Genomic DNA, 25,547 nt, shown 5'->3' with positions numbered 1-25,547 from the left:
TACATTGTATAACACATGCTTATAAGATGTCAGAAGTTGAAATATAGCTCTAAAAACCAACCTAATGAACTAAAGCTTAAATTCTCTGGTAAACAGAATACAAAAAGCTGCCATCACCTTCAAATAAAAATTAAAAATGGCCTACTTCCTGTTGGGTTAGTGCATGGCCCCGAGAGCCACACCCATGCACAAGATAATGATAACACATTTTAGCACGTTTAATGCTTAAGACACGTTTTGTTTGCTTTCGAGCAACCTTAGCCTCTCAAAAACAACTTCCTGTTTCAGGGCGAATCATGCATCGCCACGGCAAAATGTCTGGCATCATGAAGGTCATACCATTTTAATTTGACATTTTCAAGTTTAAAGTTCTGAAGTTTCAATATAAACCTTTAATATCTAGATTTAGGGGTTATTTGTAATTCTCTTTTTGTCACTTCAGTCCAACAAACACCCTCACTCTCATGCGCAAACACACACGGCACCAAATCAATTAACAGTGCATGCAAATCCATTCTCGCCCAAAATAACAAATGTCACTGCTAAATGTCAACACAAAATGATCACGCTGCTGTGGAACGCACGTCACAGTTTATAATGTGTTTCGGCATGAACGTTCAAATTAAATAAATACAGACAACAATTTAAAAAAGACTATTGTTTGCTTTAGAGAATGATCACAAGTTAATATCACATTTTAGGTTTTGTTACAGGCTTTGCATTTTTAGTAAAGATACACTTTCAATACTTCCACGTCTTTTCTGGCAACTACAGTATTTCATGTCTGAAACCATTTGCAAGTTTGATGATGCAAACACAGCAAGTGGAAAATATCCCCCGACAGTCTCCTGAGGTTATGTGCATTACCACAGTAACAATTAAAACGAGGGAGATTAGATTACCGTGCAATGAACAGCTAGGAGTCACCAAACAGAAAGTGTTGATTCATGATCATGTGAGAGAAAGAAGTTAACAGTCACTGCAAACATTCACTCTCGCATTTCGGCTTTCACTGTGAATTGCAAATTTTGTACAAACACTTATGGTCCCCGCAGGATGAAGTCAACTGACTTCAGTGATACTCTGACTTTTTAAAAAAGGTCAAACTGTTCATCATCTTATCCTGTTAAATATCTTAACATCTACTGAAAGGATTGGTACAAAATTTTGGTAGAAACGGCCATGGTGCTCAGACGATGAATCCCACTGACTGGTGAGCACCTCCTTGCAGTTGACATTTGTGGTTTTAAGTGAAATATCTCAGCAACTATTGGATGGATTGCCATGAAATGTAGTACAGACATCAGGAGGAACTGTAACAGCTTTTGTGAGTCCCTGACATTTCATGTAACGCCATCATCAGGAAGAAATGTTACTCGTTTTAGAAAATACTTGCAAAACTATTGACCCATTAGCCTCGACAGCACTTTGTATTTAGTGCTAATTATCAAATGTTAGCATGCTAACACACAAATGATGGTGAACCATAGACTGTATATGAAGATGGATGACATGACAGCTCCCCAAAAGTGAAGGCAAAACATCTGGATCGCCCCCTGGTAGCTGGCTGCAGTATAGGTCATAAGTCCCGCCCCCAACATGTTAGCAGATGGAACATGGACCAAACCAAAAAAGTCAAAATACACGTCAAATAAATTTTTCCAAAAGATGGTTTCTGTCATTTTAGGTAGTTCTTATCACGCTGTTGTATGTTCAACTCTTAATTTTTCTGATAAGTTTGGTTTTAATTAGTTATTTGATGCTATAAAAAGTAGGTTAGACGTCATGATTGACAGCTGCTATGAGGGAAGTAGTTGCAGAAAGACTCAGGAATTGTACGAGAGAAGAGATTTAACTTTAACTTTCCATAACCGTCATGAGTCTGTGTAATAGAAAACGTGTCAGTTTGATCATAAAAATCGTTATTATAGAGATATTATTAGTTAGTTGTTGTGTCTTTCTAGCCAAACAGCTACCGTGGTACTAACGTAGCAGCTAGGTGGCTCACGCTAACAAGCTGCGGCTGTGCTCTGCTCGTGATTGGCTCGGGTGGGTTGTGGGCGGGACCTCTACACCGCTGCTCCAGCCCCCCGATCACTACTGCTCAGACTCTGGCTCCAAATGACGTCAAAATCTCAAGTTGGCAGCTCCCGTATCCAGGATATTTTGGCTTCACTTTTGTACAGTGGGAGGAAGTGAAGACGCATCGTCCATCTTTATTTACAGTCTATGTGGTGAACATGGTAAACATTATATCTGCTTAGCATCAGCATGATAAGATGCTAAGCAGATAATATAATAAGCATTTAGCTCAGAGCTCTGCTGTGCCCAAGTACAGCCTTACAGAGCCGCTAGCGTGACTATAGGCTCTTTGTCTTGGTAAATTACTTAAACACTTAATCAAATATGAATGTTGACTGACAGACTGATTAAGTGTGAATGTGCAAATATTCTATAAAAAAAAAAAAAAAAAAAGGTTTTTACATTTGGGTTTGGTGGAAAAAGTTGTTTTCTTCGCTAAAAGCAAAATGCGACAAAGTCAAATGGAAACAGACTTCGTGAATAAGTCACGCAGCACATGAAGCATGTGACATATTTGTCACTCTGCAGCGTCTAAAAGTAGTAGTAGATGAGATCAGAGTGATAAGGAGACAGTAACTCTCTACTTCCTTCTAATGTTCTACATTGTTTTTTCACCGTTTGAGGTTTGATTGGCGCTTTTTTAATTGCGTCTTCTTGTTGCGCCTTCTTCATCTGCAGTGACTTAATAGCATTTGACTGGAGAGTTACAGTTAATTCCCATTTGGTTGTTTATGCATTCTCCGGTCATAGATCTTTCTGGGCTCCATTCTTCTCTTTAGCCTCGGGCTCAGTTCGTTCCGTCGCCGCCTCGGGGGTCTGTACCTTCTCTACCTCTGAGGCGTTCACCTGGTCCTGGTTCTCTATGTTTTTTAGCCCACTGTCGTTTTCTGGCTTCTCCTTCTCCAGCATGTGGTAGTTGTAAATGTTCATGACGAAGAGAAAGAGTCCGCCAGTCAAGATCACTGAGCCACACATGAAGAAAAGGTACTTGTACTCGCCAAAGATGTCCACCAGTAACCCTGCGTGAAGAACAGAAGGGTGAAAAGAAATTATATTTCAAAGTGTCACTTGTATCCATTTTATGCCACACTATGTCTAAACAAAAACACACTTGGAAATGTTGTACACCGTGACAAGCAAAACTCTATATGTCACTGAATAGTATCTTCATTCAGCCACTTTACAAGTTTGAAGGTGAACTCAGATTTGGCTTCTGCGTGTGTGTGTGTGTGTGTGTGTGTGTGTGTGTGTGTGTGTGTGTGTGTGTGTGTGTGTGAGGGAGTGAGAGTGAGCACGGGCCAATTCGAGAAGAGCCATGTCGGAAATGACAGAGGGCCATTACACCCTTCCTGGCTGTGCCTGCATCTCTGGGAAGGCAATTTGGACGGCAGCTACCAAAACGAATCAGAAGAGAGGCCCATTCTCAGAGCCATAAATATCGCGCCCGAGTCTGCAGAAAAGTGACAAATGTAGTTTAGATCAGATTTAAGCCTCCAGGTTTTCAGAGTCTTAACCCCCCCCACCTCCTCCCCTCTGCCTCCAGACGTGGATCGATGGCCGAGTGTTGCTCTCTCTCTGTCTCAGCATGTATGATGGTCTGTCTGTCTGTCCATCTCACTATATTACAATCCCTCCTTTATACCATTTAGAGTCTTATTGAAGCTTTGAAAGAGCGACTGAATATCGGAATCATTTTGAGAATATACATTTTTAATACATTTGGAACGTACATATGTAAATTGATTGTAATGTAAGATGTTGTATTATGTGATTTTATGTATGATGTGCTATTCTGTATTTTTTTTAATGTATTTTCTTTTTCTTAAAAGCCTAACCAGGGACAAGGTCTGCAAATTAGCTACGGCTAGAAGTCCTATATACGTTGCATCGGTTGCACTTTAATTAAGTGTAACAATGCCTATGTATTGTCCCTGTCGAATAAACTAATAAATAAATAAATAAATGAATATGTGTTTTTGTTCTTTCGTCCTGAAAGTTACATTAATTATCAAACAAACTAGATATATATATTTTTTTTTTTCAGCATCTTGAGGATATTATTTAACCATTTGTTTATTATCACATTAACACTAAACTCAGGAGTGTTTCTGACAACCTGGTTCAGGTTGTTTTTGGTTCAGTTCAGTTCTGCAGGTGTGACGTATTTTTGTAGGCCAACCTGGAGGTTATCATCGCTCTGGTTCCCTCGACAAAAAGCCAAAGGGATTTTTCCATTGGGTTTTGGATTATTGTGGAAAATCAGCTCTGTGGCAAACACACGTTCATGAAACTTACTTTCATTCAGTAAGATAATCTCCACAAATGAACACCACTTCTATGATTTTTGAAGTGTGAATGCAATCGCCAGAAGTAAAAAAACTTAAACGTTAGGCTATGAACAAACATCACGACACCACGGTCGCATGAACACGAGTATACACTACGAGGCTGTAAATGCGGACGAGTCGGCGTGATGACGTTTAGTAGTCTCATTTAGAGCGGCGCCATCGTAGCCCTGTAAACCGCAACATATATCAGACATCACATTTTGAGACAAAAATTAAGAGTTTTAATTTTCATAAATAACTATTTATTATATTATAAATAAACAATTGGTCCCTGATATTGTTGGCTTAAAAGTGTTTAGTCAGTTTCACTACAACGAGACTTACAGGGGGGAAAAAATTTCTTTCTTTCTTTCTTTTTATCTTTTTAAAAAAAATCTATTTATTTATTCTTTTGGAGGGCGACCAGCGCCCCCCAGAAGGTGGCGCCCTTGGTGACCGCCTATATGGCCTGTGCCTTAAGCTGGCTCTGTATTTACTGACGTATTTTATGTTGTAGAACAAAACGTTGAAATCTCTTCAGCTTGTGTTAACCACAGACCTTATTTCAGGCATCTAACTAAAAAAACCCACTGACTTCCAGGCGAGAGAACCAGAAGTGCTGAAATACTAGCTCATTTCTGGGTTTTACGGACTCATTCTTGCAGCACTATCATTTAACGGATTGGAAGACACCTTTATAGCAAAGCAAGTTAGAGTATCTTATCAAAATCTATTAAATTAAAGGGTCTTTTCCTTTGTAGGTTGCCTTAAGTGAGCAAATTGCCATCTTTACAACAAACAATGATGATAATGTTTGTGTGTGTGCTGTACTATACTAGGAGGGGGTCACTTTGTATTTGGATCTCAGTGCAGTCTGTATCATCTGATTGATAGCACTCATCTGGTGCCCATACGACAATGACCATCACCCTCATTAAGACAGCCCTTGATTGGCGGAGCGGTAATTAAGTCCATCTGCCGTCGTCACCTCTCTCTTTTTTTAATGTATTCACAGCTTAATTATGGCCCAGGTACAGGACTTCAATGAGAGTTTGAACCGAGCGTCATTAAACACCCAAAGCAAAAGGCTAATTACACCCGCTTACCTCACTTCCTCCTAATTGGATTGACCCGGAGGTTTGGGGGGTGCAGTAACAAGCGGACTAGTTAGGGGAGACATAACGATTGTGCCCTCTGGAGGAGGATGTTAGACGTGCAGGGAGGCACTTATTTACCCTATTAAATGAGCGCCTCGGAACAGGGTCGCACCAGACAAACTGGGGGGGCCCATAAATTTTCACCTCATTAAAACTCAGGTTGGAGGCAGAGGAAAAGTTTGTGAGTGAGCTGATGTGTACAGCTGATAAAGTCATGAGCAGCTATAGTACTGCAGCGTATTTATCTAACAGGCCTCTGCAAAGCTCCGAACTTTAAGACTGCAATGACACTGTGGACGTAGTACTTCTACTTTTGGTGCACTTTGTTACACAACATGTGTCCAGCACAGTGAATATGTTTATATCACAACAAAAGAAGCTCCCTCAGCAGAAAGCATTAACACATCTACATGCTAGAATAACTGGTTTTCTCCCTGCCACTCTGGCAGCGGTAACTAAATTCAAAGTGCTTTTGTTCTGAAATTGTCACAAATTGTCACTAAAAAACAATTTTTTCCCATGGATCCTTTTTCAAAAAGGCAGTTACTGTCATTAACTTCCATGCTTCTGTTTTTACTGAATCAAGAGAAGAGTGTTATATAGCGGGGGGCGGGGGGGGGGTTTTCAAAAGTGCAATAATCTTGAAAATGGCAGGGAAGCGGAGAGGGTAAACAATATCCTTCTGATTTACACGGTTATTTAGACCATGAAGGTAGCCGTCCAACACTTCAATCTGAAGCCCTTTCAGAGACAGAAGAATGCTGGAGATACTCAGTAAGTCATCACATGAAAAAGGGATTTTTCTTGTATTTGATGGGCTGGTGAGCAAAAAGAGCTCAGCTTGTAAGTTGATGCTGAGCAATACAAATAGTTGAAGTGAGTCTGGCCAATTATATAAATCCCCACTAACAACATGTATTAAAGGGAGTCACATAAAGGAGCAATATGTAATATATTCACTGTAATAAATCATTAAATGACCATGATATGAGATTAAGGAGGCTAAATTCAAATACTGGCTTCTCTGATAACAATGCTACAGCCAGTATTACAGCTGCGCAATTAATAAAAAAAATATTAATCGCGATCCCGATTTTGACTTCCCACAATTAAATAAACATGATTATACAATATTTACATTTAAAATGCGTGCTCCGCTCATAGAAATCTCATGAATAAATAAAAAAAAATGAGTATCGGGCGATGGTAAATTATATAATTACTTATTTTTCAGGTTTTTTTGCTTACTTTACCTTTTTTATTTTACTTATCTTATTCACTAATTTTACCAAATGTATCTTACTTAATTGTTATTCTATTAGGCACTGGTGCTAGAAATAGTACTTATTTATTTTATACACTTGTAATTTATACACTTGAACTTGTAATTTTGTTGTAATTTTGAGCAATCTCTGATACAAGAATTTCCTTATCTCTTATAACGCTATCATGACGCATCAAATGTAATCATGTAAAATGTAGTTTTTGGGGAGAAACTTGAATAAATCCAGTTGTTTGAAGGAGATGTTTTCACAGCAATATAAAATAGATAATAAAGAGGGAATTATGACCTATATAACTTCCTAACACTAGCTCTAAGCAGCTTATAATATGTACGGGATAATGTACAGCGAGCCGGTCATTGTTGTGAAAGAATCCACAACAGCGGCGACGCTGCACGACTGAAGACAAAAGACTTAAGCAGAAGAAGTCTGTGACAACCAATGATCTCATCAAGGAAAGGTGACCTCTGGTGCACATGCCTTTTAATAATCTATGATTCACGGTCAAAAAAACATCACATAATTCTCATTATATGGTAATTTTTTTTTTTTTTTTTTTAAAAGCACAGGGCTTAGTCTGTCCTTCAAAGATAGTTTGGCTCAGACGGGAATCCTGATTAGATCATGCAGCCAGAACATAGCTTTATTCATTAGATGCAATCACTGCACAGGACACACAGAGACACAGGGGAGGTTGGTGAGACTGTGTGTCTGTTGTTTTCAATATCCTATATCAGATATCAATCAGTAAATGTAAAGGACTCCCACAAAAACCTGAGCTTCTTAGCTTTGAGTTCCAAATGTGCCATAATTTGTATGGAGGCTAAATCCTATAGTAGACTTTATACAAGCCAACAATATAATTTACTGTTGTAAATAAGCCTGATTACTTTTTTGTGCACTCTTACTCACCGGTGATAATCCTGCTCCGTCTTACAGTAATGACGCCCCAGCAGGAAACTGAGCTCTACCGCAACACAACGCTCAGCCTGAAAGAACAAATCTGTCCTTGCTGTAATTCAGTGGGCTGCATTATTTACAAAGGAGCTCGCTCCAAACTGGCTATTTATTTCTGCTGTAACAAAAGAGGTTTTTCTTTTTTTTTTCAAGTGTGTGTTTGTATATATGTGTACATTATTCTCTTCATCTCGGCCCTTCAGTGGCAATGAAGGATCAGCGTTAAGCAATCTAAAGTGAGCTGAAAGTAAATACTTGCGCCCGCTGATTCAACAATCCAGACAAACACGGAAAAGTGTTTTTCTGAGAGGTCTTGTTTTTTCAGTGAATCAGGCTCATTCTGTCATTAGGCTTGCCGCGGTAGTTGGTGTTACACAGTGTTCGGACATACATCCATTACATTATCTCTGCACCAGCGACACCCGTGGCTGGCATTATGTTTTTGGGTTGTCCGTCTGTCTGTAAGTACGTACATCCGGTCCATTCTCGTGAATGCAATATCTCAGGAGCACCTTGAGGGAATTTCTTCAAATTTGGCACAAACATCCACTAGGACTAGAGTATGAACTGATTCGATTTTGGTGGTCAAAGGTCGAGGTCACTACGACCTCACAAAACATGTTTTTGGCCATAAATCAACAATTCTACACAAATGTTTAATAGACTAAAATGATGACATTTTGGACGGACATGAATGGAAACTGTAATTTGACTGGATGGCCCAGGCATACAACCATGAGGCGGTAATTCTAGTTTTTTTTAGAAATGAAACCCATTTAGTTAATTTTTTTGCGTATTAGCGGCATGTTATCAACGCATAGTCCGACGACGGACGGTACAAAACTGAAAATGTCTCAGCTCAGAGTAGCAGGAGTTAGATTTCACACACACGGGACGAGGATCTGGTATCAAAGCGAAAAACAAAAGCGCCTATTTGGCAACATTTCAAACGCCAATGCTATAAGGGAACCATAACGTTAATGAGGCAATCGCCATGCGGAGGACGGAGCGGTCACAGCCAGTGTGCGTGGTGCCGGTTGGAAACCGGCGGCCCCGCAACGAAAGCTTGACCAGACGTTAAACGTTAAAGACCAAAGTAAGAACTCTACAGATATTGACCATCATCTTTTCTTGTAAAATGTCCGTTGTAATTGGTAACACCGGTGTTGTTTATTAACCGGTGGGAAAATTTCCTCACCATGACATCCTTGTCATTTCAGTAATTGGACAGTTTATGGTGAGTGTGCACAGTTACCTGCAGCAGGCGGTCCCAGCAGCATGGGGAGGCACTCGATGATGGTGACCAGTCCAACAGCACTGGGGAAGCGTTCATTTCCCATCAGGTCCATCAGACTTTCGAATATCAGGGCGAAAACCATTCCGAAACCCACGCCGAAAAACACCGTGTAGGTCACCAGGAAGTAGTAGCCCTTGATCACCGGGCCCAGTAAGTGGCACATGCCGGTGAAGACCATGGCAAAGCTGAAGAAGTACTGGATTCTGGGCCTGATCCACTTGCTGCTGGCTATCAGGCCAGTGCCGGGCCGAACAATCATGTCCACACAGCCCATAATAGAGAGCAGATAGGCCGCGCGATACTCCTCTACGCCTAGGCTAATGGCATACGCTGGCAGGAACACGATGGGCCCATAGGCGCCGAAGATGAACAGCACGCTCCCAATGAGGTAAATGACGAAGCCTCTGTCCCTGAAGAAGGTCAAATCCAAGAACTTCCTAGCATTGTTCATACAGCTTTCTTTTAGCTTGGTGTTGCTCTTAATTGGCTGCTCCTCAACTTTCTTCTGTGGTGAAGAAGTGGCTGGCTTACTTTTCACAGGCCTCATCAGGGCCCCGGCAACACAACAATTGAGCATCAGACCCCCGAGGATGAGGAAGCTTCCTCTCCAGCCGAACTGGAGCAGTAAAAATTGGTTGAGGGGGGCCAGGAGACACAGAAACACGGGACTCCCGGCCATGGCTAGTCCGTTGGCTAAAGGACGCTTGACCAGGAAATACTTGCTGATGATGGTTAGAGATGCATTGAGGTTTAAGGAGAGTCCACTACCTGTGTGTAGACAGAAAAACACAGTCACAGTTAGTAAGAAAAACCTTCCTGAACTTAAACTCCAAAGGGTACTCGCTAAATTAAATCAAGACTGATTCTGCTCGGTGCTCATTAAGGTTTCATCTCATTTCACTTTTGCCGGCTAAAATCTCATTACGGAGCGCTGGAATTATCTCAGGAATTATTTCTCCATTTAAGTAGAAATAAATTAGAGAGCCTGGGTAATACATCCACTCGCTTGCTTGCCTTTTTTTTACCCAAAAATTCAATTTAATAGCACCTTATTTTCCGTGAAGATGAAGAGCTACAGGTAGATGATTAGGATGTATTCTCCCTTTCCAATGTCAATTTAATCGTCTACTCTGGTTCCATGATGAAGCCCAAGGATTTTTTTGTTAGTGTGAAAATCTCAAAGTGGGTCCAAACAGAGAATTTAAAAAAAGTAATATTCATAGAAAAAAAACGCATTTCAGTATTTCTTCAATAAAAATTAGGGCTGTCAAAGTTAAAATGATAATAACGTGTCAACGCAAATTTGTTTTAACGCCACTAATTTCTTTAATGCATTGATGCAACTAGATTTTTAATTAACCTCTTAAAAATCAGACGAGCTACCATCTTTCAAAGGTTGTAGTGGGCTCAGTTTAGAGTGAAGATACTGGCATCATATGAAACTAGAAAAACCTAAGGAATCCATTGGTACCAACCATGTCATACTAGCTTGTCAGAAAGGAGGCTAAATAACGCTCCAGACATACGCTAGATTTTAGCGAGGAAAAACTGGCATGGCCATTTTCAAAGGGGTCCTTTGACCTCTGACCTCAAGATATGGGAATGAAAATGGGTTCTATGGGTACCCACGAGTCTCCCCTTTACAGACATGCCCAAACAAATGCGACGTGAGGCGACACAACTGGCGGCCTTTGTTGCCGCTAGTTCTTTGATTGGGTTGGTGATTTGGTTGGGTTGGTGTGTCTGGGCCTTAACCAACCAGTAGGACTCACTAGTGCAGTGATAAGGACACAATCCCTCACCAGCTTCCCACCAGCAAATACTGGGTTGAAACTGACCAATACTTCACTGCCTCTCAGATAAACCATATGGAGGAGCTTTAAAATGGGATGCCCTATTCCTGCACACTGCCACTTAAAGCTGAAGTAGGCGAGATTGGAGCAAATATGATTAAAAAAAGTTATTTTTATAAAACGGTCGCTCCATCGTGACAGTAGTACATGAAACAGGTAACCTGGAAAATAATAATGCGCCTCTGTGTCTTTCGGTGCTCCTAACGGCATCTGCAAGATTTCACAGACCGGAGGAAAACAAGCAGTAAGAGCTGATCTGAGGTCTGCTGTCCAGCTGCCGTCTATCACTCGCAAACTCCGACCAAATGGTCAATCTAGGCCGCGCTGATCAAGTAAGAATCAATATTATGTTACGTTAATGCCTATTTAATGCCTCAAATGTTTTCAGAATCATCTTGTAGTGCACGGTTTAGCTGTAAAATGAGAATGTTTGTGACGCCGCCGCCATTGTGAAATCTGGTGAAGGAACGCCAAGTTCTGGTCACATGACCGGAGCACAGCCAATAGGAACGCTCTCTCAATGAAATGACCTGTGATTGGTCAAAGTCTCCCGTCTCGGGCTAGATTTTCTAAAGCCTGAAAACAGAGCCAATGAGGAGGTGCAGAAGTCTAGTTATCTCTCAGAAAACTTGAATTACAATATGCTGAAAGGTTATTATGGAATTTTTGCCCAATGATGCCAAAAATATCCTGCCTACTGAAGCTTTAAGTTCTACTTTAAGTTTCTACAACCTTGTATAATGACCATAAAGCTGGACCTGGATTGCTCATTCTAACTTCACAAAGAAAGACAATCAGTTTCATTTAAAATGTAGGCTAGGAGCTGTATATACGAGGATAAGTACTTACTAAAAGTCACTCACTGAGTCTGGGATGTTTTTCATCTTTTTGTGTGTGTATTTGTGTATGCGTGTGTGTAGGCATATGTCTGCCTGTCTGTCTGCTGGGTGCGTCAGGGCACAGGGGAGCAGAGCAGGGCACACACATGCCCCCGGGCACCACACATGGCCCAGACACTTGCTGGGCCGATTAATCCTTCACAACAGTCCTTGGCAGGGTAATGAGCCTCGCAGGGTGGCAGCGAGCCCCCCATGTGACGACCGTGATCGGAGCCTACGGGAGAGTACAGAGGGCCACAGAAGACCATGCTCCCTGGGATCAGTGACGGTTCTGTCTTAATTACCGTCCCGGAATCTGGTCCCCTTGGTGCTCTAACTGCACCCCAGGAGCTGGGGCAGATGTCCTGGGCACCCCCGACAATCAGCACGGCAGCCAAGGCAAGGGGAGTAGAGCTGGCAACCCAAAAAATTCTGAAAGGATATGAGAAGACGTTCCCTACCCCAGAGGGTCTTAACCAGGACTGATGGGAATGGTAAGCTAAGAGGAAAACATGTCTGGGATCCATATCATGGAATTAGTTGGCTTATTCACTTGATTGCAAACACATGGGTACCTTTTTGATCACAGTTTTGGGCTGTGATCAACTAACTGTCTCTGGCAGAGGTGGGAGTAAGTCTAGTGCATTGCACTATAAATCTCCCAATCAAGATCCAAAAACAAAACGTAACTTGTCAATATCTAGAAAAAATGCAAATATTAATAAATAATAAGTTAAGTCCTTGCGAGTCATCCGTCACAAGTCAAGTCTCAAGTCATGAATACCAAGTCAAACTCAAGTCGAATCTTTTATTAATCAAACAAGTCCTCAAATTTGCTACTCGAGTCTGACTCAAGTTAAGTCATGTCACTGGAGCCTAGGCTTCTCGTGGTAGTCGGTGTTACCGGTGTTACACGGTGGTTGGGTACACACTGATTACATTACATGCTCACCGCCGTCATTTTGCTTTTTTTACAGAAATAAAACCCATTTAGTTAATTTTGCCGTATCAGCACAGTGTTATCAATAGATAGTCGGACGACGGACGCTAAAAACTGACAGTGAATGCATCTACTCCGTATGGAATCTCAGCTCAGAGTAGCAGGTGTCAGATTTCACACATCGGATGAGAGAGAGTTGACAGACCGAGAGATGGCGGAGGACTTGGTGTCAAAGCGAACAGCAAACGCGCCTATTTGGCAATATTTCAGATTTAAACCTAACGCTATAAGAGAACCATAACGTAATTGAGGTAATTGCCGCGAGGAGGACGGAGCGGTCACAGCGGCGCCAGGTAGACCCCTGCGGCCCCACAGCAAAAGCTCCACCGGAGAGGCCAGACACACAGCCAACCAACGGTAAATATCAAAGTAGACGCTCTACATATATTAATCGTCATCTTTTCTTGTAGAATGTCCGGTGTAATCGATAACACCGGTGTTGCCACGAGTTTATTAACCAGTGGGAAAATTTCATCACCAGTAGCAGTAGAATCTATCAACCTGAATAAAGCTTTAAGAAATTGTGAAAAAAATATATAAAATATACAAGTACTGTACCTCCAATGACGCCAATGCAAAGGTAGAGGAAAACGATGGAGTTCCCAAAAGAAGCGGTTACCATAGAGACCCCACACATCAGTCCGCCCAGTATGACTATTGGTCGGCTTCCAAAGCGATTGACCAACACGCTGCTCACTGGTCCTGCAGAGACGAGTAGAAGGAAGACAAAGAAAAAGACAGAGAGAGAGGTTCAAAATCATCATATGTTACATCATCGGCTTTGTTGAATACTCTAATCTCATTGGTCAATCACGGCTTTCTACGGCCTGTTATTTCTTTATGACAGATTGTTGCTATGGACGCAGTTTTGATGTCGGACTCGGGCGGATCGTTTTGCGTCAAATTATTGATTTCTTCAGTAAGTAGCCGTGTAATAAGCAGGATAATGTACAGCTAGCGGGTCATTGTTGTGAAAGAATCCCCGACCTGTCATTATCCCTTACATGTAAACAGTTAGTTAGTATTTAACTGCTGGTGATCAAAGGTTCACACAGCAGCACCCGTTCTCACTCTGGGTCTGAATCAAGGGCAAAAGGACATCACAGCGAATGATGGAACGCCTCCGAACTTTTGCGTCCGCCGCAACGCGACCTGGTGACTCATTATACTCTCCACATATAATGTAAAATACTACACTCCCGTGATCAATCAGCAATTAAACAGCCTTTAATATGCCGTCACTCTCATTCATAACCTTGCCTGAAAGAGTGACATTGCACCACCAGTCCTTCTGCAGAGCTTCATAATGAAAACTACTCTCTTCTCCTTGCGAATAAAAGACCAATCGTTTGAATTTTTTTTTTACTCAATTCATATAGAAAAATTGGGAGAGCATCAATCACACTAATATATGAGCTGCCATGATTATTGAAACATTAACATGCAGCAGCTTTTCAGGGGAGCGGTGGGAAGTGCTTCTGTGTGGATGGTGATAATTGAAAACAGCCCAGTGAGCTGTAAGAGGATTACATGTTTGGCAAACACCTTCTGTCTTCAAGAGCATGTTTACCATTGCTGATGATTAATTTCTCAGCGCACGTGGAGGAAACAGAGTTATACGAAGAGGGAAAGTAAGTTGTCTTCATCTGTGTGAATAAAACTAATTAAAATATTTGTATATCTATGATTGTTACATACAGCCATGGATTTGTATGACCACATTCTTTATATCGTATGTGAATTTCTAAACGTAGATACTCACAAAAGCTTAGTTCTGGTTTTAAATTTTCTAACACAATACCCAAGCTTTGGTACTGATATAAATCTATGCATGGACTTTTAAGGATTTAGCATGAAGCCAGCAGGCAGCAGTTTGTCAAACAAAAGCAGGAACAGCAAGGCCAAGCTAACAAAAAAACATTTCAGATTAAACACAGTTTCTTTTTCCTCAGGCCTCTGTATTATCTTGAAGTGGAGTCGGAGCAAATAAATTCGGCTACAGCGGAGTTACGTCAGAAGTTGCCGCTATATCATGTTCTTCCTCCAATTGGAGAGAGTTAAGTACACCCTCAAAGGGTCAACAGACTCATTCTATAAGAGGTGGCAACCGTTTTGGATTTATTTTCAGAATTTGTCTGTAACCCCAACAGATAAGGACCTAAAATGTCTAATATCGGTTATGAACATATAACATATGACTTTGGGAATCTATCACAAAAGCATGTAAAGTTTGGTGATCTTACAAAGTCTTTATGGTCACTTGGGTTTATTTATTTATCTATATTATTTATTTAAAACAAATATTATTATTATTATTATTATTTAATTAAATTTATTTTTTAAATGATTATTTGTGTTATTTTTATTATATATATTTAAAGGTATTTATTTATTAATTTTATTTCATTTACAATTTAATTTATCTATTTAACTATTTATTTTTAAATCCCCATCTTTCATTGTTATTATTTTCATCCTTAGATTCCCTTGGTGTTGTGTACCTTTTTTTCATTATTGATTGTGATGCCCTTTTTATATTATACACAGAATTGTTTTATTACTATACTTGATTACTACTATACTTGCAAATAACGATCATTTTTATTACCAATTTAATCTGCTCATTATTTCCTCAATTAATCATTTGGTCTATAACATGTCTAAGAATTTTAAAAAATCAAAAATGTTCACAGTCACAATTTCTTAAAGCACAAGAGACGTCTTGAAATGTCTTCTTTTGTGTGACTAACAATCCAAAACCCAAAGCCATTCAGTCTATTATAACACAGTAGTACAAAGAAACACGGTAAATCCTCATAACCTAGAGGCCGGAACAAGAAAATGTTTGCCACTTTTGCACGACTTAAATGATTATCAAAATAGTTGCCGATATATTCTCTAAACGAATCAATTAATTGACTAATTGTTTCGGCGTTACAGTGTAATGCAGAGAGGTTTGAGAGGAGCATAAAGCGCCACCTAAACTTTTTCTGCAGCTTGCTGAGAGATCTCAGAGTAAAGAACTTACTAACTGAGCTCCATGATGTCCGTGCACTGACATCACAACTGAGATCTGAAATTTCACTTAAAAAAATGTCCTTTCATTACGAATTTCCCACTTACTCTTCAGTCACACTTGATTATAGAAACAGAATTCGGACAGACACTCTGCAGATACATCAATTAGTTTGCTGACAAGGGTAATAGGTCTCCACCCCCTTTTTTTATTTATTTATTTGTTGTTTTTTTAATCTATTTTAGTTTATTTATTTATTTTTACATCATTTAAATATTTCTAATATATTACTATTTATTTTAATAATTATTACTTTTTTTCAATTTTTTCTGCTGGTAAGACTGTTGGTAAGGCAACACACTCAGTGAACTGTAAATTTGTATTATATGACAGATTATTTATTACCAAAGTATAATTATAATTCTTATACTTTGTATGACCTCTCATGTGGAGAGTCGTGTTTTGCAAGTTTCAATTGTTAAAAGCACAATAACAACAATGTTAAAAAAAGTGTCCTTGCATGTGCTTTTCATTAACTGTACTGTAAAATAAAACACAGATTAATGCTTATATGCATATACACATATACGTGTTAGTACAATTTAATCCCAACTGAGTCGTAATGTGAGTCTTCTTTCATTTTTTTTATCTTTCTCTACGCTTAGCTGTAGAGAACTGTCCTCAACGACTGCACCTGCTGTACCACTTTAACTACATCACATGAAATAAAAATATCCGTCCCGCTGTTTATACAGTTAACCAGGTGCCTGCGGGGGTCAAAGATAGATCATCTCTCTCGCTGTAGCTGTGTCACAATAGGGCATCTCCCACACTACCACCATTTCTACTTCCATTATAACTTTATCATTCGGACTCCTTGAGTCAGAGGTTCTCTGAAAAGGCTGTCATGTCGGTCCCGTGGGGGAACCGGTGTCACACCCAAGTGTGCTGAACCGTCCTCTGATATATTCCCCCTGTCTCTCTCCTCCACTGGGTGACATTGTGAAGCCTCGCCAAGGACAATATGATGAAGCCCTGTGCCTGAACCACAGTGGAGGGGAATATTTCACCAGTTAGGCCTCTCTGAGTCGAGGGCGGGCGAGTCACACGCCCCGTTGTCCTGTAACCTTGAAAGCAAGCTACTGATACATTCCCGGAAAGCCTCCACAAGACTTTTATTTTGTCATATTTTGTGTCATCTAATGAGTTTTCCAAAGTTCTCCACTGTTGAAAAGTAGTTTTTGATTTCTCAAATTGTTTTGCCTGTTGTTAAAGCAGCTATGTTTGTTAGGGCCCCACCCCAACACATCACACAAACCCTTTATACTGGCTGCTTGATTATGGCAAAAATCATAATCACGATTATTTTGGTCTATATTGAGATCACGTTCATTTAGCATGATTACTCATTGACTCTGGAAACATGATGCATTTAGAAAGAACATTTTGAAGGCTACATTTTTATAGTTAAATGCATCAATTTGGTGCACTTTGAGAGCACAATGAAGAGGCTAGATCTACGCCTATCTATTTCCGCTCTTGTAAACAATTTAATCATAAACACATTGTATAAATATTAGGGCTGTCAATCTATTAAAATATTTAATTGTGAGTAATCGCATGATTGTCCAAAGCTAATCATGATTAATCGTACATTTTTTATCTGTTCAAATGTACCTTAAAGGGAGATTTGTCAAGTATTTAATACTCTTATCAACATGGGAGTGGGCAAATATGCTGCTTTATGTAAATGTCTGTATATGTACTTATTATTACATATCAATTAATAACAATGACGAATATTGTCCAGAAACCCTCAAAGGTACTGCATTTAGCATAAAAAAATACTACTACTAATAATGCTCAAATCATATCACGGCATTTGCAGCCCAAAAGGCAACAACAGCTGTCAGTGTGTCAGTGTGCTGACTTGACTATGACTTGCCCCAAACTGCATGTGATTATCATAAAGTGGGCATGTCTGTAAAGGGGAGACTCGTGGGTACCCATAGAACCCATTTTCATTCACATATCTTGAGGTCAGAGGTCAAGTGACCCCTTTGTAGAACCAATTGCCCTCTGTGGACAAAAATAAAATTTATTTTTCCCGACTTATCTCAAATGTTAACTTTTGTCTTTTAAAAACAGTTAAGAGTTTAACCTCTTAATAAGAAACTTGCCACTTGAAACATCCTGAGAAGGGAACATCACTGGTTTAACCACTCACAGCTCAATAGACATGTTCAACCTTTGACAAGGGCTTGAGAGTACTAGCAGGCATCGCTTAGCTAAGAAGCTCAAAAGCCTAAAATGTTGAGAACCACTTTGCAAGAGGTAGTGCTGCCTGGATGTTGACAGCTGTTGTCTAGCCCGAGAGTAGTCGCACACATTGAGCAGCCAACAGAGATGTTACTGTAAGAAAGGGAAAGCTTCTTCTGGCATCAAAGCATCTTCTCATCTCGGCAAAACCTCTTTCTTTAGAATCTCTACATCAAATTGCTTCCATACAGGGGAGGAAAACTACTCACAGATCACTCAAAGTAAACTGTGTCAGTGTGGAGAGTTAAATTGAAGTCAAGTGAGCGACACGTGCTAACATCATTCCTCTTATTAGGCAGCTTAACACTAATTTCAGTGGGTGCAGTAACTCATGTGAAGTCAATTTATCAATTATATATCTATCTGGTCCAAATCACTATAGAGCACAACAGAGAAGAGGGACGCCAAATAACTGAAGGTTTTTTTTTCATTTGCTATAAAACTGGAATTTATTTGTCTAATTTTGGCCATGATGCCAACTGATAAGTAATAATACAGAACATCACTATCACGCAGTCGTGCACGTCTGCAGTCAGCTGAACCTAGCCATTAGGTACATATCTTGGTCATATTATTTTTCTCTCAATATTTTGATTTCAACCAACTTGCACATAGTGTATGTAGTCTACCTACATATCATTTTAGAAGAAAATTAATTGCATATACTCAACTAAGGGAACAATTCTCCTGATATTTGTGCTATATCAACCTTTATCACACGGCTGTGTTCAGACCGTTGCTATTGGCGTAGCTCTGATGTCGGACTCTGGCGGTGATTCTTTCACAACAATGACCCACTAGCTGTACATTATCCCGCTTATTACACAGCTACTTACTTAAGAAATCAATATTTTGACACAAAAACGGTCCGCCAGGGTCCGACATCAGAGCTGCGCCCATAGCAACGGTCTGTTATACATAGCAATGGTCTGCTATACATAGCAACGGTCTGTTATAAGGAAATTACAGGCCGCAGAACGCCATGATTGACCAATCAGAATTGATTATTCATAACAGCTGTGTAATAATGTAATGTAATGCAATGTGGCCCTGACTGCATTGAACAACAAGCTAGTTAACTCATTATAACAAATTGTAACTATGTTTGAGGTCTAACAAACGAGTCGTGTATTTCCTTCCTCATGAAACATTTTAACATCTAAGGTGCGTTCCACATCGCATACTTTTTCTTTTTTCTTTTAGTACATACTGCAGCTGCCCTTACAAAGTATGTACTGTTGCATGTAGTATGCAGTATGTATACAATTGGGACATACTACCTCATCATAACTCCGCCTTGACCTTTGACCCTCTTGCTCATACATCTTCTGGTCAGAGGACTGTGAGTCAGAATAGTCAGAAAAGCCTGCTGGCTTGCGTACATGTTATAAAACATCCTGGTATTTTTGGTATATATAATAATAGTATAATATGGTAGTATGAGTATTGGAACGCTCAGCTAGCAGTTTACTAGCAACAGTCTTCTCCTTCCCTGCCTTTACTGGATCATTGCTGCATATCTTGGCATATTGCCACCACCTGTTGATCAGTGGAATAGTGTAAAACCATTGGCAGGAATGTGTACTCCATCACTTCTAATAGCATAAAGCAACTGATGTGTGAACTATTTGATGCTAATTTGGTCACAACTGCTGATAATGATTATGTTTCCCTATGGGTGGACCAATCCAACAGATACTGATTGAATCAACTCACCGCCTGCATACATGGCAGCTAGCATGATAGAGGAAATCCACGCTATTTCACTGGAGCTGACACCCAAATTATCCTGGATCTCTTTGTAGAAAATGGAGAGGACTTTGGGAGTGGCGTATGCAAATCCGATGGAAATGTGAGCCCCGACTACCACCATCCAGCCCCATCCACCATCCAGGGGTTTGTGGACCAACTCAGCTGGAGCAGACGACATGTTCCTGTTCAAAGAGTGGAAAACATACATGACATTGTTTTATTACTAAAGCAACAAAATGTGTGTTGAAAATGAGATGATTATGAGATGATATCATTTTCAAATGAATTGGCAGGTTTTTTAATACATGGATTTTTATTATATGACAAGTAAACCAACGTTTTTTACTGTTTTCAAAGGTTTGTTTACATATGTTATGTTTGTAAACACAACAGTAGGCTATAACTGACCCAGCAATAACTTCATAATGATGAGATTAAACACAAAAAATGCTGATGTTTCATCATTAAATCAAGCTTAAATCAATGGTTGTGTCCGAAGTTCTATACTAACATGCTATTTAGTACATTAAAACAGTATGTGAGATATTTTAGTATGTCCGAAACCTTAGTATGAAACCAGTAGTACGTGAATTGCATACTATTTCCGGTGTAATATTACAGTATGCAACGCTGAACACTACAGAGGCATAAATATCCCACAATGCAATGTGGTAGTGACGACAACGTTCATAACAGACGTTGACGGACAGCTCTGTAATGTCAATAACGCTTCAATCTAAATTTCATATTCCTAGGTGTAATATGCATTTTAAATTAATTCAGACTATTGACTCTCACAAATCATTGACGTTGGTGCGGGTTCGGGAGGAAGAGGAGTCAGACATTCATTTATTTTGGTATTGAAAGGAAGTTGCATTATTTTGGATTAAAGTTGAAAAGTGGATCTCAGTCTACAAATCAAATTTCTATAGTTGTCCTTTATCTATTATGTTTGGTGATTTAAGGGATGATGAAGAAGGAAAAGACCTGAACAACATCATCATTATGATGGGGAAAGCATTTATATTTAAAGCTATAAAAAGTCAGCAATTAAAAACTGAACGTTTCAAAATGTTTTTGAAACATCAGGGGGTTCTTGAGAAAGATGTTAATAATAATAAAGAACAGAATATCATTGTTGAGCGTGGGTGGGATACTTTGAGTCAGAGTGAAGATTTGAGTTAAACAAAAATTAATAAATAAATAATATTGATAAAGGTCAACTAAGGGTTGAGGCTATGAGGTTGGATGTATGTATATGAATATGAACTTACCTCTTGACACTGCACTATTACAACGGGTAGCGCTTTTTGTGCTTGTTTGTATATGTTGTTGTTTCAGTCTGTATGTCCCTTTACAAGTATGTGTATGTATTCCTTTAACCTTAAATATTTTTATTTTTTTTAAAATAACACTTCAATCTAAATTTCACATTCCTAGGTGTAATATGTATTTTAAATTAATTCGGACTATTGACTCTCGGCGGCGGCGAGCACGAAGCCTCCGGCAATGCTAGAGCTGCTAACGTAGAACAAATACCCACTGTTTGTTTGACACTCACACGCACACTAAAGTTACGCCGGGCAGACACACAGCTGACAACCTGCTAAACTAAACTAAATGTGCAGTGGAGACTTTTACTGGGAAAGTGGCTGCATGTCTGCGACACTACACGCAGCATCGTGGCTGCTAAGTTAACGCTCCCGGATGGTTGAACTGGGGACTCCCGTCAACGAATATCTGTTGTGCTCCTGCAGCTGGTACGAGGCACAAATCTTGTCGGTTAATAAATCGGTTAACGAGGGTCGGTTATGGGTTAAGAACATTTTTCAAAATGAGCATCCCTAGTATTAACTTATTATGTACCGAAAAAGTAACTTCCATGGTCTCTGCCATTTCTGACAACGTCAACAAACATGTCACAACTCATGAACTCTGAGCTTTCAGAAACTTTCCACTTTCAAGAGGGGGGCGTTCATATGGACTCTTCTCGTAAACACGACCCCATTTAAAAGGCAAAATTAATGCAGTAGCTGACAGGAAGTAATCTTGGACCAAAGTAGTTGCACTAGCAACCGAATGGCCATGGTCATAAATTACTTACTGCACCTTTAAATGCTGGAGTTTAGTGACCGAGCGGACGCTACCGCGCATGTCCCAGTTGCCCAAGATCCGCCAAGATACGGGTACTTTTCCAGACGGAAGTCGAGGCATTTAGGCTTCATGCGCCAACGAGCAACTCTCATAGGAATGACCGGGGCCCCGCCTCGAAGGTTCTACATCCATGGTTGAAATGCACTAAAACGGAGCGTTTCGGACAGAGGGTAAATAAAGGTATACATATTCAGGCAGACCGTATGAGAAAAATAAAGTTGTTTTTTTTTTACATTACAGAATGTAAACATGTTTTAGTACAAACGCAAAATACAAGTATGAACCTGAAAGTGAGCATAATATGGGACCTTTAATGCAGTAGCTGACAGGAAGTAATCTTGGAACAAAGTTGTTGCCCTAGCAACAGAATGGCCATAAATTACTTACTGCAGCTTTAAATGCTGGAGTTTAGTGACTGAGCGGACGCTACCGCGCATGTCCCAGTTGCCCAAGATCCGCCAAGATACGGGTACTTTTCCAGACGGAAGTCGAGCCATTTAGGCTTCATGCGCCAACGAGCAACTCTCATAGGAATGACCGGGGCCCCGCCTCAAAGGTTCTACATCCATGGTTGGAATTCAATAAAACAGAGCATTTCGGACAGAGGGTAAATAAAGGTATACATACTCAGGCAGACCGTATGAGAAAAATAAAGTTTTTTTTTTTTTACATTACAGCATGTAAACATGTTTTAGTACAAACACAAAATACAAGTATGAACCTGAAAGTGATCACGATATGGAACCTTTAATGCAGTAGCTGACAGGAAGTAATCTTGGACCAAAGTAGTTGCACTAGCAACCGAATGGCCATGGTCATAAATGACTTACTGCACCTTTAAATGCTGAAGTTTAGTGACCGAGCGGACGCTACTGCGCATGTCCCAGTTGCCCAAGATCCGCCAAGATACGGGTACTTTTCCAGACGGAAGTCGAGGCATTTAGGCTTCATGCGCCAACGAGCAACTCTCATAGGAATGACCGGGGCCCCGCCTCGAAGGTTCTACATCCATGGTTGAAATGCACTAAAACGGAGCGTTTCGGACAGAGGGTAAAAACAGGTATACATACTCAGGCAGACCGTATGAGAAAAATAAAGTTTGTTTTTTTTACAGTACAGAATGTAAACATGTTCTAGTACAAACGCAAAATACAAGTATGAACCTGAAAGTGATCACGATATGGAACCTTTAATGCAGTAGCTGACAGGAAGTAATCTTGGAACAAAGTTGTTGCCCTAGCAACAGAATGGCCATAAATTACTTACTGCAGCTTTAAATGCTGGAGTTTAGTATTGAGCCTCTAACAGAGACTACAGAGCTAACATGTGCACAGTGTGCCTAAATGAATGAGAAAAAGTGTAACGTTATAAAAGCAGTTTAAACAACTAAAGTTTCGGTTTTGTTATTTGTCTAGTAAGCCGGTAAGAAGATAACATCTCTAGTTCCGTCTTTTATTTCACTCCATTCATAAAGTAAAAGGCGCTTAACGTCACCACGTGGTTACTGAAACTTTACTCTCCATTTACCCTCTAAACTACAGCAACAAGTTTACAACAGTTACACTAGTTGTGTAAACTACAAACACACAAACACACGTGTTCAGTGAAACAAAGACTCCGACAGGAAGAGTTCACACGTGGACAACAGTCTGTGTAATCAGTGACACAACGTCACCACTAGTGTTCAAAACCAGCGTTAAAGAGAGATAAACTCATATAGTAGAGAGTGTGAGTAAAGTTTACCTTTCACTGAGCGTCTCCTCTTCAGTCTGTCTCTACAGTTAGTGACCAGTTTCAGCCTGCTGCTGCTGTATTTGACGTCTGGTCACGTGTCACACCCACAAACAGATACTGATGATGGCCTCAAGGTTTCACTAGTTTCAGGCTCATTAGATGCTTCCTCTTCATGTTGTCTGAAGAAGGAAGCAGAGCAGAACATTTAAAGTTACAAGCTAAAAATTGATGCAAAAATGAAATGAAATGCAATCCAAAATAAATTAATTCATATATATGAAGTGATCAAGTGGACTTGTCTCTCTTTCTCATATTGTGGTAGGTCGCTTGTTTTGGGGAGAGAGAGATGCTTCTTTTGGGCTTGTTTGTATAGACCTGGTTGCTTGTTTCTCGTAAGATCTGGCAACACTGCTTACAGCTACAGTCTGCAGGATGTTATAAATGAGTCAGACTGTGGAGAGAGGTGTGGCCACTTGATCACTTCATATATATGTATGAATTTATTTTGGATTGCATGCATTGCATTGCATTTTTGCATCCATTTTTAGCTGGTAATTTTTTATTTTTTCTTGTCAACTATACTTAAAGTAGTATAATATTTTATTTCATTTTTAGTTTGTAACTTTCCATTTTTCTTGTCAACTACACTTAAAGGGACAGTTTGTAAGAATCAGAAATGCTTGTTAACAGGGACACCTGTGGCCGTTAAGTCAACGAAAGTCAGCGTCAGGCTCGTGCTTGTGCTCGCTCTACATAGACCTGAACGAGCATCGCTCAAAACAGTGAAGACACGTCAGCTAAAACCACAATATCACTCTATATTTCAGCTGCTTGGCAGTAATGTTAGCTGACCAGATGAAGGTCTCTCCATGAATAAATGCTGATCCTAGTGTTGGCTTTTCCTGCCTCGGCCTCCCGACCGCGGCCAAGGGAACAGGGAAGACACCGGAGTTTTGGTCGGAGACGATAACGTTTCTCGCTGCGGAGCCCCGTCACTTCACAAGACACGGGAAACCTCTGTTGGTCTGGAGGAGCTGCAGCATTTATTTCTGCACAAACGTCCACTGTACATTCACTAGATATTCTCAGAGCTACTAACTCTTCTGCAGTGTGTAGTGTGCGCGCATGCACGTGAGGTGGAGCGAGAGAGCGAGAACGAGCGCGGTGTGTGAGTGAAGGCAGGCAGAGGAGCAGAGGAGCAGAGACTCTGGCCGTGGAGACCAAAGCTACGGTCTCCACCGTGTCCTCCGACCGCAGCCAACACTGTTTTGTAAGACGGGCTTCAGTAGATATAACTTTGCGGTTTCGGTGTTTCGATGTAGTTTGTGTTGGAATCTGAGTCTGAACAGCGTAGACACACGCGAGCGCACATGGGACACCGACCCGCAATGATTTATACGTGTAAGAAGTTACAAACAGTCCCTTTAAATATTTTCAAATTTTACTTTGATGTCTCAGGAAAGATTACAGAATAATTCACCCCTCTAGGATGAGCTGGCATAAACTAATATTCATCAGTTTTCATTCACTGCTTGAGTATTCCTTTCTCTCCATTTCTCTCCATCTCTCACTCACTGAAGACCCTTTCAGACACGACATGGCAACGGCACCAATGCGCTTTGAAACCCGTTATTTCCAATGGCTTGCGCCGCACCATGACAGCTTTTCACTACGTCAAGCAAAAAAGCCCAACTTTAGGCACCGAGCACAGCTCAAACCGTGTTGCGTCACAGGCAGC

At 40.3% G+C, this 25,547-nt stretch overlaps 1 protein-coding gene across 2 annotated transcripts; it reads right to left on the bottom strand.

The window, feature by feature from the left end:
* Positions 1-643: 643 nt before the first annotated feature.
* On the bottom strand, positions 644-24,069 carry LOC119496651 (monocarboxylate transporter 2-like). Of its 2 annotated transcripts, XM_037784115.1 has the most exons (5): positions 23,819-24,069; positions 19,886-20,103; positions 13,393-13,536; positions 9,062-9,871; positions 2,827-3,101 (listed from the first exon to the last, which is right to left on the bottom strand). In XM_037784115.1, exons 2-5 carry the CDS (start codon positions 20,097-20,099, stop codon positions 2,827-2,829), a joined length of 1,443 nt encoding a protein of 480 aa, XP_037640043.1. In that variant the 5' UTR covers positions 20,100-20,103; positions 23,819-24,069. The 2 variants fall into 2 exon arrangements, with proteins under 2 accessions (XP_037640054.1, XP_037640043.1); XM_037784126.1 differs by lacking the exon at positions 23,819-24,069 and having other exon boundaries at positions 644-3,101; positions 19,886-20,099.
* Between the last annotated feature and the right edge of the window lie 1,478 nt (positions 24,070-25,547).

This window comes from Sebastes umbrosus, chromosome 1, assembly GCF_015220745.1.
Source record: "Sebastes umbrosus isolate fSebUmb1 chromosome 1, fSebUmb1.pri, whole genome shotgun sequence".
Lineage (NCBI taxonomy): Eukaryota > Metazoa > Chordata > Actinopteri > Perciformes > Sebastidae > Sebastes > Sebastes umbrosus.
The sequence above is the reverse complement of the archived record's forward strand: the minus strand, read 5'-3'. Positions and strand labels throughout refer to the sequence as shown.

Coding starts and splice junctions, on each gene's coding strand:
- LOC119496651 (XM_037784115.1), bottom strand. CDS start 20,099: ATGTCGTCTGCTCCAGCTGAGTTGGTCCACAAACCCCTGGATGGTGGA. Junction 13,537..19,885: donor AGCTGCCATGTATGCAGGCG/GTGAGTTGATTC, acceptor TCGTCTCTGCAG/GACCAGTGAGCAGCGTGTTG. Junction 3,102..9,061: donor GCTGGGACCGCCTGCTGCAG/GTAACTGTGCAC, acceptor TTCTTCACGCAG/GGTTACTGGTGGACATCTTT.